The sequence below is a fragment of the Oncorhynchus nerka genome, linkage group LG10 (genome assembly GCF_034236695.1).
Source record: "Oncorhynchus nerka isolate Pitt River linkage group LG10, Oner_Uvic_2.0, whole genome shotgun sequence".
NCBI lineage: Eukaryota > Metazoa > Chordata > Actinopteri > Salmoniformes > Salmonidae > Oncorhynchus > Oncorhynchus nerka.
In genome coordinates this window covers 19,909,877-19,929,014 of record NC_088405.1, presented here as the reverse complement: position 1 = coordinate 19,929,014, position 19,138 = coordinate 19,909,877, and the positions used below count along the sequence as shown (strand labels likewise).

General features: G+C 47.3%; 1 protein-coding gene across 4 annotated transcripts in view; it reads right to left on the bottom strand.

Moving 5' to 3' along the window:
• LOC115134985 (zinc finger MIZ domain-containing protein 1-like) overlaps positions 1-19,138 on the bottom strand; it is a 288,705-nt gene that overhangs the window by 73,060 nt on the left and 196,507 nt on the right. For 2 of the 4 annotated variants that reach the window (XM_065023103.1, XM_065023106.1), the window contains exons 4-5: positions 18,474-18,684; positions 7,711-7,828 (exon numbers count right to left, since the gene is read on the bottom strand). In XM_065023103.1, the coding sequence (XP_064879175.1) occupies positions 7,711-7,779 (69 nt within the window). In that variant the 5' untranslated portion in view covers positions 7,780-7,828; positions 18,474-18,684. The remainder of the gene's footprint in view (positions 1-7,710; positions 7,829-18,473; positions 18,685-19,138) is intronic. The other 2 variants (XM_065023104.1, XM_065023105.1) reach the window with 2 other exon arrangements.

The window sequence follows — 19,138 nt, the reverse complement described above, 5'->3', positions numbered from 1 at the left end:
GTCTGTGTCTTTTGGTCTGTGTCTTTTGGTCTGTGTCTTTCGGTCTGTGTCTTTTGGTCTTTTGGTCTGTGTCTTTTGGTCTGTGTCTTTCGGTCTGTGTCTTTCGGTCTATGTCTTTTGGTCTGTGTCTTTCGGTCTGTGTCTTTGGTCTTTCGGTCTGTGTCGTTTGGTCTTTTTGTCTGTGTCTTTTTGGTCTGTGTCATTCGGTCTGTTTCTTTTGGTCTTTCGGTCTGTGTCTTTTGGTCTTTCGGGCTGTGTCTTTTGGTCTGTGTCTTTTGGTCTGCGTCTTTTGGTCTGTGTCTTTTGGTCTTTCGGTCTGTGTCTTTTGGCCTTTCTGTCTGTGTCTGTCTGTCGGTGTCTTTTGGTCTGCCTGTCTGTTATTTTGGTATTTCTGTCTCTCTCTGTCTGTCCGTCCGTCCGTCCATCTCTGTGTCTCTGTCGGTCCGTGCCTTTCTGTCTGTGTCTTTTGGTCTTTCGGTCTGTGTCTTTCTGTCTGTGTCTCTCTGTGTCTGTCTCTCTCTCTGTCTGTCTGTCTCTCTGTCTGTCTCTCTGTCGTTCAGTCTGTCTGTCAGTCTCTCTGTCTGTCTGTCTCTCTCTGTGTCTGTCTGTCTCTCTCTCTTTCTGTCTCCCAGTCTGTGTCTGTCTGTCTGTGTCGCTCTCTTTCTGTCTCTCAGTCTGTGTCTTTCAGTCTATCTGTCTGTCTGTCTTTCAGTCTGTCTGTCTGTCTGTCTATCTCCCTTTCAGTCTGTCTGTCTCTCTGTCTCTTTCTGTAGTGTCTGTCTGTCAGTCTGTGCCTGACTGTCTGTCTGTCTGTCTGTCTGTGCCTGACTGTCTGTCTGTCTGTCTGTACCTGACTGTCTGTCTGTCTGTCTGTCTTTCAGTCGGTCTGTCTGTCTTTCAGTCTGTCTGTCTGTACCTGACTGTCTGTCTGTCTGTCTGTGCCTGACTGTCTGTCTGTACCTGACTGTCTGTCTGTCTGTCTGTCTGTCTGTCTGTGCCTGACTTTCTGTCTGTCTGTCTTTCAGTCTGTCTGTCTGTACCTGACTGTCTGTCTGTCTGTCTGTGCCTGACTTTCTGTCTGTCTGTCTGTCTCTGACTGTCTGTCTGTCTGTGCCTGACTGTCTGTCTGTCAGTCTGTGCCTGACTGTCTGTCTGTACCTGACTGTCTGTCTGTCAGTCTGTACCTGACTGTCTGTCTGTCAGTCTGTACCTGACTGTCTGTCTGTCTGTCTTTCAGTCTCTCTCTCTCTGTGTCTGTCTGTCTCTCTCTCTCTGTCTGTCTCTCAGTATGTCTGTCTGTCTGTCTGTCTGTCTGTGTCTCTCTTTTCTGTCTCTCAGTCAGTCTGTCTGTCTGTCTGTCTCTCAGTCAGTCTGTCTGTCTGTCTCTCTTTCAGTCTGTCTGTCTCTTTCTCTTTCAGTCTGTCTGTCTTTTGGTCTGTGTCTTTTGGTCTTTCTTTTGGTCTGTGTCTTTTGGTCTTTTGGTCTGTGTCTTTGGTCTGTGTCTTTTGGTCTTTCGGTCTGTGTCTTTTGGTCTTTGTCTTTTGGTCTGTGTCTTTCGGTCTGTGTCTTTTGGTCTGTGTCTTTTGGTCTGTGTCGTTTGGTCTGTGTCGTTTGGTCTTTCGGTCTGTGTCTTTTGGTCTGTGTCTTTCGGTCTGTGTCTTTTGGTCTTCCGGTCTGTGTCTTTTGGTCTGTGTCTTTCGGTCTGTGTCTTTTGGTCTATGTCTTTTGGTCTGTGTCTTTCGGTCTGTGTCTTTGGTCTTTCGGTCTGTGTCTTTTTGGTCTGTGTCTTTCGGTCTGTGTCTTTCGGTCTATGTCTTTTGGTCTGTGTCTTTCGGTCTGTGTCTTTTGGTCTTTCGGTCTGTGTCGTTTGGTCTTTTTGTCTGTGTCTTTTGGTCTGTGTCTTTCGGTCTGTGTCTTTCGGTCTGTTTCTTTTGGTCTTTCGGTCTGTGTCTTTTGGTCTTTCGGGCTGTGTCTGTCTGTCGGTGTCTTTTGGTCTGCCTGTCTGTTATTTTGGTATTTCTGTCTCTCTCTGTCTGTCCGTCCATCTCTGTGTCTCTGTTGGTCCGTGCCTTTCTGTCTGTGTCTTTTGGTCTTTCGGTCTGTGTCTCTCTCTGTGTCTCTCTGTGTCTGTCTCTCTCTGTGTCTGTCTGTCTGTCTGTCTGTCTCTCTCTCTCTGTCTGTCTGTCTGTCTCTCTGTCGTTCAGTCTGTCTGTCAGTCTCTCTGTCTGTCTGTCTCTCTCTGTGTCTGTCTGTCTCTCTCTCTTTCTGTCTCCCAGTCTGTGTCTGTCTGTCTCTTTCTGTCTCTCAGTCTGTGTCTTTCAGTCTATCTGTCTGTCTCTCTTTCAGTCTGTCTGTCTCTCTCTCTCTTTCAGTCTGTCTATCTCCCTTTCAGTCTGTCTGTCTCTCTCTCTTTCAGTATGTCTGTCTGTCTTTCATTCTGTCTTTCAGTCTGTCTGTCTGTCTGTCTGTGCCTGACTGTCTGTCTGTCTGTGCCTGACTGTCTGTCTGTCTGTCTGTCTGTACCTGACTGTCTGTCTGTCTGTGCTTGACTGTCTGTCAGTCTGTGCCTGACTGTCTGTCTGTCAGTCTGTACCTGACTGTCTGTCTGTCTGTGCCTGACTTTCTGTCAGTCTGTGCTTGACTGTCTGTCTGTCAGTCTGTACCTGACTGTCTGTCTGTCAGTCTGTACCTGACTGTCTGTCTGTCAGTCTGTACCTGACTGTCTGTCTGTCAGTCTGTACCTGACTGTCTGTCTGTCTGTCTGTCTTTCAGTCTGTACCTGACTGTCTGTCTGTCAGTCTGTACCTGACTGTCTGTCTGTCTGTCTTTCAGTCTCTCTGTCTGTCTGTCTCTCTCTCTCTCTGTGTCTGTCTGTCTCTCTCTCTCTGTCTGTCTGTCTGTGTCTCTCTCTTTCTGTCTCTCTTTCAGTCTGTCTGTACCTGACTGTCTGTCTTTCAGTCTGTTTGTCTGTGCCTGACTGTCTGTCTGTCTTTCAGTCGGTCTGTCTGTGCCTGACTGTCTGTCTGTCTGTCTGTGCCTGACTTTCTGTCTGTCTGTCTGTCTCTGACTGTCTGTCTGTCTGTGCCTGTCTGTACCTGACTGTCTGTCTGTCAGTCTGTACCTGACTGTCTGTCTGTCAGTCTGTACCTGACTGTCTGTCTGTCTTTCAGTCTGTACCTGACTGTCTGTCTGTCAGTCTGTACCTGACTGTCTGTCTGTCTGTCTTTCAGTCTCTCTCTCTCTGTGTCTGTCTGTCTCTCTCTCTCTCTGTCTGTCTCTCAGTATGTCTGTCTGTCTGTCTGTGTCTCTCTCTTTCTGTCTCTCAGTCAGTCTGTCTGTCTGTCTCTCAGTCAGTCTGTCTGTCTGTCTGTCTCTCTTTCAGTCTGTCTGTCTCTTTCTCTTTCAGTCTGTCTGTCTTTTGGTCTGTGTCTTTTGGTCTTTCGGTCTGTGTCTTTTGGTCTTTTGGTCTGTGTCTTTTGGTCTGTGTCTTTTGGTCTGTGTCTTTTGGTCTTTCGGTCTGTGTCTTTTGGTCTTTGTCTTTTGGTCTGTGTCTTTCGGTCTGTGTCTTTCGGTCTGTGTCTTTTGGTCTGTGTCTTTTGGTCTGTGTCGTTTGGTCTGTGTCGTTTGGTCTTTCGGTCTGTGTCTTTTGGTCTGTGTCTTTCGGTCTGTCTTTTGGTCTATGTCTTTTGGTCTGTGTCTTTCGGTCTGTGTCTTTTGGTCTTTCGGTCTTCGTCTTTTGGTCTGTGTCTTTCGGTCTGTGTCTTTCGGTCTATGTCTTTTGGTCTGTGTCTTTCGGTCTGTGTCTTTTGGTCTTTCGGTCTGTGTCGTTTGGTCTTTTTGTCTGTGTCTTTTGGTCTGTGTCTTTCGGTCTGTTTCTTTTGGTTTTTCGGTCTGTGTCTTTTGGTCTTTCGGGCTGTGTCTTTTGGTCTGTGTCTTTTGGTCTGCGTCTTTCGGTCTGTGTCTTTTGGTCTTTTGGTCTGTGTCTTCTGGCCTTTCTGTCTGTGTCTGTCTGTCGGTGTCTTTTGGTCTGCCTGTCTGTTATTTTGGTATTTCTGTCTCTCTCTGTCTGTCCGTCCGTCCGTCCATCTCTGTGTCTCTGTCGGTCCGTGCCTTTCTGTCTGTGTCTTTTGGTCTTTCGGTCTGTGTCTTTCTGTCTGTGTCTCTCTGTGTCTGTCTCTCTCTCTGTCTGTCTGTCTGTCTCTCTGTCGTTCAGTCTGTCTGTCAGTCTCTCTGTCTGTCTGTCTCTCTCTCTTTCTGTCTCCCAGTCTGTGTCTGTCTGTCTGTGTCGCTCTCTTTCTGTCTCTCAGTCTGTGTCTTTCAGTCTGTCTGTCTTTCAGTCTGTCTGTCTGTCTGTCTTTCAGTCTGTCTGTCTGTCTGTGCCTGACTGTATGTCTGTCTGTCTGTACCTGACTGTCTGTCTGTCTGTCTGTACCTGACTGTCTGTCTGTCTGTCTGTCTGTCTGTGCCTGACTGTCTGTCTGTCTGTGCCTGACTGTCTGTCTGTCTGTGCTTGACTGTCTGTCTGTCAGTCTGTACCTGACTGTCTGTCTGTCTGTGCCTGACTTTCTGTCAGTCTGTGCTTGACTGTCTGTCTGTCAGTCTGTGCCTGACTGTCTGTCTGTCTGTCAGTCTGTACCTGACTGTCTGTCTGTCAGTCTGTACCTGACTGTCTGTCTGTCAGTCTGTACCTGACTGTCTGTCTGTCTGTCTTTCAGTCTGTACCTGACTGTCAGTCTGTACCTGACTGTCTGTCTGTCTGTCTTTCAGTCTCTCTGTCTCTCTCTCTCTGTGTCTGTCTGTCTCTCTCTCTGTCTGTCTGTCTGTGTCTCTCTCTTTCTGTCTCTCTTTCAGTCTGTCTGTCTGTCTGTCTGTACCTGACTGTCTGTCTTTCAGTCTGTCTGTCTGTGCCTGACTGTCTGTCTGTCTCTCTCTCTTGCTGTCTCTCAGTCTGTGTCTTTCAGTCTGTCTGTCTGTCTGTCTCTCTTTCAGTCTGTCTGTCTCTCTTTCAGTCTGTCTCTGTCTGTCTTTCAGTCTGTCTGTCTGTACCTGACTGTCTGTCTTTCAGTCTGTCTGACTGTATGTCTGTGCCTGACTGTCTGTCTGTCTGTCTGTCTGTCTTTCAGTCGGTCTGTCTTTGCCTGACTGTCTGTTTCAGTATGTCTGTCTGTACCTGACTGTCTTTCAGTCTGTCTGTCTATGCCTGACTGTCTGTCTGTCTGTGCCTGACTTTCTGTCTGTCTGTCTGTCTGACTTTCAGTCTGTCTGTCTCTACCTGACTGTCTGTCTGTCTGTGCCTGACTGTCTGTCTGTGCCTGACTGTCTGTCTGTGCCTGACTTTCTGTCTGTCTGTCTGTACCTGACTGTCTGTCTGTCTGTGCCTGACTGTCTGTCTGTCAGTCTGTGCCTGACTGTCTGTCTGTGCCTGACTGTCTGTCTGTCAGTCTGTCTGTCTGGCTGTCTGTACCTGAATGTCTGTGTCTTTCTTTCTTTCTGTCTGTCTGTCTGACTGTCTGTCAGTCTGTACCTGACTGTCTTTCTGTCAGTCTGCACCTGACTGTCTGTCTGTCTGTACCTGACTGTCTGTCTGTCTGTACCTGATTGTCTGTCTGTCTGTACCTGACTGTCTGTCTGTCTGTCTGTCTGTCTGTCTGTCTGTCTGTCTGTCTGTCTGTCTGTCTGTGTCTTTCAGCTTGTCTGTCTGTACCTGACTGTCCGCCAAGCGAGGAACGCCGTGAGAACAGACAGCTATATCATGAGCTCTTAGAGGTGAGAAGGAGATGAGCCTTCAATAGTTGGTCTTTTGTGATGTGGAGATGGGTGATTGTGGACGCAGCTGTGGACTATGAGAGAGAAATGATTGAGATGGAGAGATGAGGGAGACCGAGAGATGAGAGAGAGAAAGGGGAGATGGAGAAGGAGGGAGGGGATATGGCTGGATGAGTGGGAAAATGACATTATTGCTGGTTGATGTGAGTCGTATAGCCTACATCTCCAGGGTGAGGGGGATAATAGCTGCCACCGAGAAGACTGTCTGTCTACATCTTCACTGGGACAAAGAAAGCCCCTCACTCTTTCCATTAGCTCCTAACCTTTGAGTGTTTGCTGATCTGAAGGGACACGATAGCTAGTTAACTTGATAGTGATTTGGTGGAACAAAATAGAGAGAAAATAGGCGAGAGAGTTAGCCACTAGCCCATCTCACAAGAACAGCTCTAGGGAGACAAGGAGCAAACAGGCAGTACACAACAGATGGGGAAAGCAGCCACTGTGTTGGCTTGTAGGAGGGAGGGAGAGAGACCCATTTATGTTGATTTATTTTCCCCTTTGTACTTTAACTATTTGCACATCGTAATATGACATTTGAAATGTCTCTATTCCTCTGAAACTTCTGTGAGTGTAATGTTTTTATTGTTAATTTCACTTTTGTTTATTATCTATTTCACTTGCTTTGGCAATGTAAACATTTTGTTTCCCCTTGCCAATAAAGCCCTCTGAATTGAATTGGAGGGGGAGAGAGAGAGAGAGAGAGAGAGAGAGAGAGAGAGAGAGAGAGAGAGAGAGAGAGAGAGAGAGAGAGAGAGAAGAGAGAGAGAGAGAGAGAGAGAGAGAGAGAGAGAGAGAGAAAAGAGGGAGAGAGAGAGAGAGTGAGAGAAAAGAGAGAGAGAGAGAGAAAAGAGGGAGAGAGAGAGAGAGAGAAAAGAGGGAGAGAGAGAGTGAGAGAAAAGAGAGAGAGAGAGAGAGAGAGAAAAGAGGGAGAGAGAGTAAAGAGAGAGAGAAAAGAGGGAGAGAGAGAGTAAAGAGAGAGAGAAAGAGAGAGAGAGAGAGTAAAGAGAGAGAGAAAGAGACAGAGAGAGAGAGAGAAAGAGACAGAGAGAGAGAGAAAGAGAGAGAGAGGTGTCGGCAGCCTCACAGGCAGACAGACATCAAAGCCTCCTGGTCCTCAACTGAATGTTCGTGTTTACCCTGGCCTGTCTGGGGATCAGGCTGTTCATACCTGCCTGAGTAGAAAACAGCTCAGCCCACTGGCCCTCTGCCAGGACCCCAAACCAGAACAATAACCCACTGGCAGCATGCGGGCAGACATCTGTACTCACTTGCTCTTAGGTCTCAGTGCAGCGCTATCTATTACAGAACAAGATGTCAGTGAATCAGAGAAGGAGTAGAAGGGAGGAGTTGAAGAGAGAATGGAAGAGACTAAAGGACAGAGATCAACTGAAGAGTATGTGGAAGTACAGTTAGAAGTTAGAGAGTCTCTTGCACTTAACAGGGCATCTTTCTCTCTCCGTCTCTCCCTCTCTCTGCCCTAGTGCAACCTGGTCTGTAGCTAATGGATAGAGATTGCCATATAAGGCGGTATGGTGTGTGGAAAGAGCAGCTGTAGGCTGGAGGAGTCTCATGAGCAGAGCAAGGGGCTGTGCAGACATCTACTGTACTGTAACAACCACCTTGGATCCAAGCAAACCTTCTTTTCAAAAGATCTGCCAATGCTACTTAACATGCCAAAACTCAGACAATAATATACATACAATGTGGGAATTTGATTCTTCCAGGATCTGAACCCAGGATCTGAACCCACGACCTTGGTTTTGCTAGTTGCTATTGTCTCACTTGTTTGATACACGGCAACCTGTTCGATCTCACTGATCTACAAATCACCTTTCATTTAAGACATTAAGGCCCTCTGTGCATTTACAGATATGTGTTTCTTACCTGTTTGATACACAGCAGCCTGTCGTTGGTCTGCTGGATGTGCCGATCCATTGACGGCAACGCGTTCATCTTGATGACTGCTTCCTGTCCTCTAGCCTAACGTGACGCCATCAACACTCTGGAAGACAAAGAAAGATACAGCTTGGTTGGGACAGGTTCTTTACAGGGAAAGAGACAGATACAGCTTGGTTAGGACAGGTTATTTACAGGGAAAGAGACAGATACAGCTTGGTTGGGACAGGTTCTTTACAGGGAAAGAGACAGATACAGCTTGGTTAGGACAGGTTCTTTACAGGGAAAGAGACAGATACAGCTTGGTTGGGACAGGTTCTTTACAGGGAAAGAGACAGATACAGCTTGGTTAGTACAGGTTCTTTACAGGGAAAGAGACAGATACAGCTTGGTTAGGACAGGTTCTTTACAGGGAAAGAGATATACAGCTTGGTTAGGACAGGTTCTTTACAGGGAAAGAGACAGATACAGCTTAGTCTGCGACAGGTTATTTACAGGGAAAGAGACAGATACAGCTTGGTTAGGACAGGTTCTTTACAGGGAAGGAGAGATACAGCTTGGTTGGGGCAGGTTCTTTACAGGGAAATAGACAGATACAACTTGGTTAGGACAGGTTCTCTACAGGGAAAGAGACAGATACAGCTTGGTTAGGACAGGTTCTTTACAGGGAAAGAGACAGATACAGCTTGGTTAGGACAGGTTCTTTACAGGGAAAAAGACAGATACAGCTTGGTTAGGACATGTTCTTTACAATGAAGGACAGACAGATACAACTTGGTTAGGACAGGTTCTTTACAGGGAAGGACAGACAGATACAGCTTGGTTAGGACAGGTTCTTTACAATGAAGGACAGACAGATACAACTTGGTTAGGACAGGTTCTTTACAGGGAAGGACAGACAGATACAGCTTGGTTAGGACAGGTTCTTTACAATGAAGGACAGACAGATACAACTTGGTTAGGACAGGTTCTTTACAGGGAAGGACAGACAGATACAGCTTGGTTAGGACAGGTTCTTTACAATGAAGGACAGACAGATAAACCTTGGTTAGGACAGGTTCTTTACAATGAAGGACAGACAGATAAACCTTGGTTAGGACAGGTTCTTTACAATGAAGGACAGACAGATACAGCTTCGTTAGGACAGGTTCTTTACAGGGAAGGACAGACAGATACAGCTTCGTTAGGACAGGTCTCGAGACAGAGATATGCATAACATTGTTAGTACATACAGTTGAAGTCGGAAGTTTACATACACTGTAGGTTGGAATCATTAAAACTCGTTTACCAACCACTCCACAAATTTCTTGTTAACAAACTATAGTTTTGGCAAGTCGGTTAGGACATCTACTTTGTGCATGACACAAGTCATTTTCCCCAAAATTGTTAAGAGACAAATTATTTAACTTATAATTCACTGTATCACAATTCCAGTGGGTCAGAAGTTTACATACACTAAGGTGACTGTGCCTTAAAACAGCTTGGAAAATTCCAGAAAATGTCATGCCTTTAGAAGCTTCTGATAGGCTAATTGACATCCTTTGAGTCAATTGGAGGTGTACCTGTGGATGTATTTCAAGTCCTACCTTCCAACTCAGTGCCTCTTTGCTTGACATCATTGAAAAATCAAAATAAATCAGCCAAGACCTCAGAAAACAATTGTAGACCCCCACAAGTCTGGTTCATCCTTGGGAGCAATTTCCAAATGCCTGAAGGTACCACATTCATCTGTACAAACAATAGTACGCAAGTATAAACAACATGGGACCACACAGCCGTCATACCGCTCAGGAAGGAGACGCGTTCTGTCTCATAGAGATGAACGTACTTCGGTGCGGAAAGTGCAAATCAATCCCACAACAACAGCAAAGGACCTTGTGAAGATGCTGGAGGAAACAGGTACAAAAGTATCTATATCCACAGTAAAAACGAGTCCTATATTGACATAACCTGAAAAGCCGCTCAGCAAGGAAGAAGCCACTGCTCCAAAACCACCATAAAAAAAGCCAGACTACGAATTGCAACTGCACATGGGGACAAAGATCGTACTTTTTGGAGAAATGTCCTCTGGTCTGATGAAACAAAAATAGAACTGTTTGGCCATAATGACCACCGTTATGTTTGGAGGAAAAAGGGGGAGGCTTGCAAGCCGAAGAACACCATCCCAACCGTGAAGCACGGGGGTGGCAGCAACATGTTGTGTGGGTGCTTTGCTGCAGGAAGGATTGGTGCACTTCACAAAATAGATGGCATCATGAGGGAGGAAAATTATATGGATATATTGAAGCAACGTCTCAAGACATGTGTCAGGAAGTTAAAGCTTGGTTGCAAATGGGTTTTCCAAATGGACAATGACCCCAAGCATACTTCCAAAGTTGTGGAAAAATGGCTTAAGGAAAACAAAGTCAAGGTATTGGAGTGGCCATCACAAAGCCCTGACCTCAATCCTATAGAAAATTTGTGGGTAGAACTGAAAAAGTGTGTGTGCGAGCAAGGAGGCCGACTAATTTGACTCAGTTACACCAACTCTGTCAGGAGGAATGGGCCAAAATTCACCCAACTTATTGTGGGAAGCTTGTGGAAGGCTATCTGAAACATTTGACCCAAGTTAAACACGTTAAAGGCAATGCTACCAAGTACTAATTGAGTGTATGTAAACTTCTGACCCACTGGGAATGTGATGAAAGAAATAAAAGCTGAAATAAATCATTCTCTCTACTATTATTCTGACATTTCACATTCTTAAAATAAAGTGGTGATCTTAACTGACCTAAGACAGGGAATTGTTACTAGGATTAAATATCAGGAATTGTGAAACTGAGTTTAAATGTATTTGGCTACGGTTTATGTAAACTTCCGACTTCAACTGTAAGTAATCTTGGAACCCAGAACCAAATCTAAAGTAGCTATGTTGAAAACAACAACGTTAATGATGATGATCATCACCTACGTGAACAGCTCATCCTACAAAATCCTGGCCCCAATTACACATCGCTCAGGGGGGAGAGGTCCCCCACAAAGCCCTGGGTGACGTCACCATACGCATTATCTCCCAGTAAAAAGACAGACAGGCAGCAGCACACCTCCTGTTTAAGGTTATCAATACTGTCTGCCCCTCTGATTGACTAGTACAGCTACTCCTCACAGCAGATAGTACAGCCTCTCTCTCTCTGTTCTCCCCTCATTCCCTCTCTTATCTCAATCCCTCTCGCTCTCCTTCGCTCTACCTTTCCCCTCGATCTCACTATTTCTCCCCTCTCACTCTTTCTCACTACCTCTCCCCTGTCCTCCCTCTCTACCTCTGTAATTGATGTGGCGGGGTGGCTCAGAGGGAGAAGACGATGGATTAATAGGTGTAGTGGTGGTAAATCAGTCACTCCTCTATCCCTCCATCATGCCACGTTTATCTCCATCACAGCTACAAATTCTCCAAACAAAGAACACTGCGAAACAACCCCCCATGATGCACTGGGGTAGCCAGGGTTCTACAGCCCTGCTCAGAGCTGATAAAGGCTTAAGTTTATGATACCATGCTGAAAAGCAGAAAGGAATGGGTGGAGAGGGGAGAAGGAGAGAGAGAGAAGGGATATGGAATGTAAAGACTAGACTAAGAAAGATAGGATGGAGGAAGAAAGGAAAAGGGTGGAAGAGAAGGTGAGAGTGGCAGGATGGAGGAAAAGAGAGGGAGAATAGATGTTGCTCAGCTCAGGAGCTTTGTGGACTGGATTTTATTGCATTCAAGGGGAGGGAGGGAGGGAGGGAGGGAGGGACGGACGGACGGACGGACGGAGGGAGGGAGGGAGGGAGGGAGGGAGGGACAGACAGACAGACAGACAGACAGACAGACAGACAGACAGACAGACAGACAGACAGACAGACAGACAGACAGTAATAGAGTTGTAATGAAGCACTTTCATTAAAGCTCCAAGGTAAAACTTCAAGGGGACACTTATCTGAGGTAAAACAGTGCATGTATTACTAATACTAGGAGATTAGGGATTATAGGAGTAGAATTACCTGGAATATAGTCCACTCAAAGGAGAATATAGCCCACTCAAAGGAGAATATAGCCCACTCAAAGGAGAATATAGCCCACTCACAGGAGAATATAACCCACTAAAAGGAGAATACAACCCACTCAAAGGAGAATACAACCCACTCAAAGGAGAATATAGCCCACTCACAGGAGAATATAGTCCACTCACAGGAGAATATAGTCCACTCAAAGGAGAATACAACCCACTCAAAGGAGCTTATCAAATGAGAATATAGCCCACTGAAAGGAGAATACAACCCACTCAAATGAGAATACAACCCACTCAAAGGAGAATATAGCACACTCAAAGGAGAATATAAAGGAGAATATAACCCACTCAAAGGAGAATACAACCCACTCAATGGAGAATACAACCCACTCAAAGGAGAATATAACCCACTCAAAGGAGAATACAACCCACTCAATGGAGAATACAACCCACTCAAAGGAGAATATAGCCCACTCAAAGGAGAATAAAACCCCCTCAAAGGAAAATATAGTCCACTCAAAGGAGAATACAACCCACTCAAAGGAGAATACAACCCACTCAAATGAGAATATAGCCCACTCACAGGAGAATATAGCCCACTCAAAGGAGAATACAACCCACTCAAAGGAAAATATAGTCCACTGAAAGGAGAATACAACCCACTCAAATGAGAATACAACCCACTCAAAGGAGAATATAGCACACTCAAAGGAGAATATAAAGGAGAATATAACCCACTCAAAGGAGAATATAACCCACTCAAAGGAGAATACAACCCACTCAAAGGAGAATATAGCCCACTCAAAGGAGAATACAACCCACTCAAAGGAGAATATAGCACACTCAAAGGAGAATATAAAGGAGAATATAACCCACTCAAAGGAGAATATAACCCACTCAAAGGAGAATTACAACCCACTCAATGGAGAATACAACCCACTCAAAGGAGAATATAACCCACTCAAAGGAGAATACAACCCACTCAATGGAGAATACAACCCACTCAAAGGAGAATATAGCCCACTCAAAGGAGAATATAAAGGAGAATACAACCCCCTCAAAGGAAAATATAGTCCACTCAAAGGAGAATTACAACCCACTCAAAGGAGAATACAACCCACTCAAAGGAGAATATAGTCCACTCAAAGGAGAATATAAAGGAGAATATAACCCACTCAAAGGAGAATATAACCCACTCAAAGGAGAATATAGTCCACTCAAAGGAGAATACAACCCACTCAAAGGAGAATACAACCCACTCAAAGGAGAATATAGTCCACTCAAATGAGAATATAAAGGAGAATATAACCCACTCAAAGGAGAATATAACCCACTCAAAGGAGAATTACAACCCACTCAATGGAGAATACAACCCACTCAAAGGAGAATATAACCCACTCAAAGGAGAATACAACCCCCTCAAAGTAAAATATAGTCCACTCAAAGGAGAATACAACCCACTCAAAGGAGAATACAACCCACTCAAAGGAGAATATAGTCCACTCAAAGGAGAATATAACCCACTCAAAGGAGAATACAAACCACTCAAAGGAGAATATAGTCCACTCAAAGGAGAATATAGCCCACTCAAAGGAGAATATAGCACACTCAAAGGAGAATATAAAGGAGAATATAACCCACTCAAAGGAGAATATAACCCACTCAAAGGAGAATATAGTCCACTCAAAGGAGAATACAACCCACTCAAAGGAGAATATAGTCCACTCAAAGGAGAATATAAAGGAGAATATAACCCACTCAAAGGAGAATACAACCCACTCAAAGGAGAATACAACCCACTCAAAGGAGAATATAGTCCACTCAAAGGAGAATATAAAGGAGAATATAACCCACTCAAAGGAGAATACAAACCACTCAAAGGAGAATATAGTCCACTCAAAGGAGTTTACAGTCCACTCAAAGGAGAATATTGTCTATTAAAAGTATTGCAATTGTTTTGAGACATCACTTGCTGAGGACATGTGAAAATGTTGGACAAGACACGGAAAAACCAGAGCCGTGATTCATTATGATCCAAAACACACAACATAATCTACTGTAACATTGAGTACGTTTACATGCACAGTAATAATTCCATATGAACTGATTATGGCAGTAGACAGATTATGAAATAGTCATGTAAACACCTTCCTCTGTTTATCTTAATTGGCGTGAGGTCAAAATCAAAGTAAGCATACGGCGATTTAAACACCTGGTTGTCTGAGCAACGGTTCAAATTATTAGGACATGTAAACACCTTAATCGACGTTCCAGCAGTGTAATTGATTTGTGTATGTGCTAGCACCAGCCGAGAGCCTCCCTCTTTAGTGCGAGGGAAGCAGTGTAATTGATTTGTGTATGTGCTAGCACCAGCCGAGAGCCTCCCTCTTTAGTGCGAGGGAAGCAGTGTAATTGATTTGTGTATGTGCTAGCACCAGCCGAGAGCCTCCCTCTTTAGTGCGAGGGAAGCAGTGTAATTGATTAGTGTATGTGCTAGCACTAGCCGAGAGCCTCCCTCTTTAGTGCGAGGGAAGCAGTGTAATTGATTAGTGTATGTGCTAGCACCAGCCGAGAGCCTCCCTCTTTAGTGCGAGGGGAAGTGAGTTCAGAACAACTGAATGCATGTGGCTTAAAGGTAGCTTTCACCAACTTTATATGTCCGAAATCAGAATCAAATATGCTTTCCTGAAATAACATCTTCATTGTGGTAGAACGTTTATTTTCAGATTGCCATCAGGTGGCCTGATTTCAGATGTGTCCATGTAAACAGGTTTATTAGGGAAATCGTTCTTCTTGCAAAGCATGTAAAAATGTTTTACCTAACTATTATATTAATCTGACTATCCAAAATAATCACATTATTGTACCCATGTAACCGTACTCAGTGTCGTTGTCAGGTAAAAGTGCAAATCTTGTGGAAGGGCAGTGAAGACAATCAGTGCTACAAAACTGGAGGAACAGTGTCCTCAGAACAGACAGCGCTGGCCGCAGTTACAGATATGTTCCAGCAGGTGTCTCCAAACTCTCTCCCACTGCAGTCTTTCCCAGCCTCCTCACATCATATCACTCCGTCTGCAGCCTACTAAGGGCTCCCGTAAGAGTTTACAAGCACTACAAATCCCTCCAAAGCACCGCAGCCTCTCAGACCTACAACCGCTTAGACCTACAGCCAGGCATCCCTGCAACCAGGCACACGTGCAGTCAGGTACAACTGAAGATAGGCAGACCTGCAGATAGGCAGACCTGCAGCCAGGCAGACCTGCAGCTAGGCAGACCTGCAGATAGGCAGACCTGCAGCCAGGCAGACCTGCAGATAGGCAGACCTGCAGATAGGCAGACCTGCAGATAGGCAGACCTGCAGATAGGCAGACCTGCAGATAGGCAGACCTGCAGCCAGGCAGACCTGCAGCTAGACAGACCTGCAGATAGGGCAGACCTGCAGATAGACAGACCTAGCCAGCAGACCTGCAGCCAGGCAGACCTGCAGCTAGACAGACCTGCAGATAGGCAGACCTGCAGCCAGGCAGACCTGCAGCTAGGCAGACCTGCAGCTAGACAGACCTGCAGCTAGACAGACCTGCAGCTAGACAGACCTGCAGCCAGGCAGACCTGCAGCCAGGCAGACCTAAAGATAGGCAGACCTGCAGATAGGCAGACCTGCAGCCAGGCAGACCTGCAGCTAGGCAGACCTGCAGATAGGCAGACCTGCAGCCAGGCAGACCTGCAGATAGGCAGACCTGCAGCCAGGCAGACCTGCAGCTAGGCAGACCTGCAGCAAGGCAGACCTGCAGCCAGGCAGACCTGCAGCTAGACAGACCTGCAGCCAGGCAGACCTGCAGATAGGCAGACCTGCAGATAGGCAGACCTGCAGCTAGGCAGACCTGCAGCCAGGCAGACCTGCAGATAGGCAGACCTGCAGCTAGACAGACCTGCAGCTAGACAGACCTGCAGCCAGGCAGACCTGCAGATAGACAGACCTGCAGCCAGGCAGACCTGCAGCTAGGCAGACCTGCAGCCAGGCAGACCTGCAGCTAGGCAGACCTGCAGCTAGACAGACCTGCAGCCAGGCAGACCTGCAGATAGGCAGACCTGCAGCCAGGCAGACCTGCAGCTAGGCAGACCTGCAGCCAGGCAGACCTGCAGCTAGACAGACCTGCAGCTAGGCAGACCTGCAGATAGGCAGACCTGCAGCTAGACAGACCTGCAGCTAGGCAGACCTGCAGATAGGCAGACCTGCAGATAGGCAGACCTGCAGCCAGGCAGACCTGCAGCTAGACAGACCTGCAGCCAGGCAGACCTGCAGATAGGCAGACCTGCAGATAGACAGACCTGCAGCTAGGCAGACCTGCAGATAGACAGACCTGCAGCTAGGCAGACCTGCAGATAGGCAGACCTGCAGCTAGGCAGACCTGCAGATAGGCAGACCTGCAGCTAGGCAGACCTGCAGCTAGGCAGACCTGCAGCCAGGCAGACCTGCAGCTAGACAGACCTGCAGCCAGGCAGACCTGCAGATAGGCAGACCTGCAGCCAGGCAGACCTGCAGCTAGGCAGACCTGCAGCCAGGCAGACCTGCAGCTAGACAGACCTGCAGCCAGGCAGACCTGCAGATAGGCAGACCTGCAGCCAGGCAGACCTGCAGATAGACAGACCTGCAGCTAGGCAGACCTGCAGATAGACAGACCTGCAGATAGACAGACCTGCAGATAGGCAGACCTGCAGATAGGCAGACCTGCAGATAGACAGACCTGCAGCTAGACAGACCTGCAGATAGGCAGACCTGCAGATAGACAGACCTGCAGCAGGCAGACCTGCAGATAGGCAGACCTGCAGATAGGCAGACCTGCAGATAGGCAGACCTGCAGCCAGGCAGACCTGCAGCTAGACAGACCTGCAGCTAGACAGACCTGCAGATAGGCAGACCTGCAGCCAGGCAGACCTGCAGCTAGACAGACCTGCAGCTAGACAGACCTGCAGATAGGCAGACCTGCAGATAGGCAGACCTGCAGCTAGACAGACCTGCAGATAGACAGACCTGCAGATAGGCAGACCTGCAGATAGGCAGACCTGCAGATAGGCAGACCTGCAGATAGACAGACCTGCAGCTAGGCAGACCTGCAGATAGACAGACCTGCAGATAGACAGACCTGCAGATAGACAGACCTGCAGATAGGCAGACCTGCAGATAGGCAGACCTGCAGATAGACAGACCTGCAGCCAGACAGACCTGCAGATAGGCAGACCTGCAGATAGACAGACCTGCAGCCAGGCAGACCTGCAGATAGGCAGACCTGCAGCTAGACAGACCTGTAGATAGACAGACCTGCAGCTAGACAGACCTGCAGCTAGACAGACCTGCAGCTAGACAGACCTGCAGATAGACAGACCTGCAGATAGACAGACCTGCAGCTAGACAGACCTGCAGATAGACAGACCTGCAGCCAGGCAGACCTGCAGATAGGCAGACCTGCAACTAGACAGACCTGCAGCTAGACAGACCTGCAGATAGACAGACCTGCAGATAGACAGACCTGCAGCCAGGCAGACCTGCAGATAGGCAGACCTGCAGCCAGGCAGACCTGCAGATAGGCAGACCTGCAGCCAGGCAGACCTGCAGATAGGCAGACCTGCAGATAGGCAGACCTGCAGATAGGCAGACCTGCAGCCAGGCAGACCTGCAGATAGGCAGACCTGCAGATAGGCAGACCTGCAGCCAGGCAGACCTGCAGATAGGCAGACCTGCAGCCAGGCAGACCTGCAGATAGGCAGACCTGCAGCCAGGCAGACCTGCAGCCAGGCAGACCTGCAGATAGGCAGACCTGCAGCTAGACAGACCTGCAGCCAGGCAGACCTGCAGATAGGCAGACCTGCAGATAGGCAGACCTGCAGCTAGACAGACCTGCAGATAGGCAGACCTGCAGCCAGGCAGACCTGCAGATAGACAGACCTGCAGTAGATCAGTGCACCACTCACAGGGACACACTGACTCTCCAGCCCTCTACCACTGCTCCACTGTCTGACCTTGTGGCTACTGATGAACTGTTTCCCCTTCCGACCCTAAACTGACCTCTAACTACTACTACAGAACCAGGGAAAGAGAATTACAAAGATTGAAAGGGATGGAGAGAAATGGAGAAAGGGAGAGGGCTTGAGCCCCCCCTCTCTCTCCTTAACCCCCCCCTCCTCAACCTCTCTTTCTCTCGGCTCAGCCCCCTCTCTCTGCACAACCTCTCTCTGCCTCTCTTTCTCTCCATCTCCCCCCTGTAGGCAATGCCTGTTTGTGATCTCTATAGCAGGAACCTCCACGTCTGGAGGAAACCAAGCGAGGTGAAAACATGGTTCTACAGGGAGTGAGGGAGTGTGGTAGGGAGGGAGCTTTGTTGTAGCATCTTGTTCTGTTTCTGTGAAGTAGGGAGGTTGTGTTAATTCTTTCTGTCTCACTGTCCAGGTTAACGCATGGTCCTTCTCTCCAACCCTCCTCTCCTATCTTCTCTCTTTCCTCTCCAATCTCCTCTCCCTCCTATCTTCTCTCTTTCCACTCCAATCTCCTCTCTCTCCTATCTTCCTCTCCTGTCCATGCGCTGAATGCAGCAATCAATATTGTCCAGGGAATGTTAACATCATGGTTGCCATGGATAGGCCATTCCATTAGAGGAAGAACATTTGTAGAGGTACAGAAAAAGACTCCATGGACGGTCGAATGTGTGTGTCTGTCTCTCCATATCTCACCTCCACATGAGGGTCTGATGTACCGACGGTCGCAGGTGGTAGACGTGATTACTGACGGCGAGGTTGTGTTCCAACCGGAAAGGTTCCAATACCACGCCGTCCCGGACCGGGAAGGTCAACCGCAGCTCCTCGTTGGGATTGGCTGATTGGAGCGGAGAGACAGGACAGGAAGATAGGACGTCAGCTTTCCTTTTAAATGTATCTGTGGTATCTGTGGTAGTGGGGTTAGAGTTGTATACTGGTTGATTAACAGTCACACATATAGTAGACAGGAGCACCGGGATATCACTGGGTGGTATTACCCTGACTAACACGTGGCTGTACATTCCTATGGTTAGATGCTATAGGAGTCAACAACAGCCATGTATCAGGGCAGCATGTAGTAGTGATCGGGGTTGGGCTCAAATCCATTTAATTTCCAGTCAATTCAGAAAGTAAAACAAATTCCAATTCCAAATGTTCCCAATTAAAAAGCATTGAAGAGAATTGGAAATGTAGTTTCATTGTACTTCCTGAATTGAAAAGGAATTGAGCCTAACCCTGGTGATGTAGTGGACTAGTTGTGTCAGTGGCTTTGTACTGTATCTCATGAAATGGAAATAGAAACATCAATGTTCTGCTAATACTTGTTGGACAGGCTTTGTTGTATTTTCAGCCACAGGTAT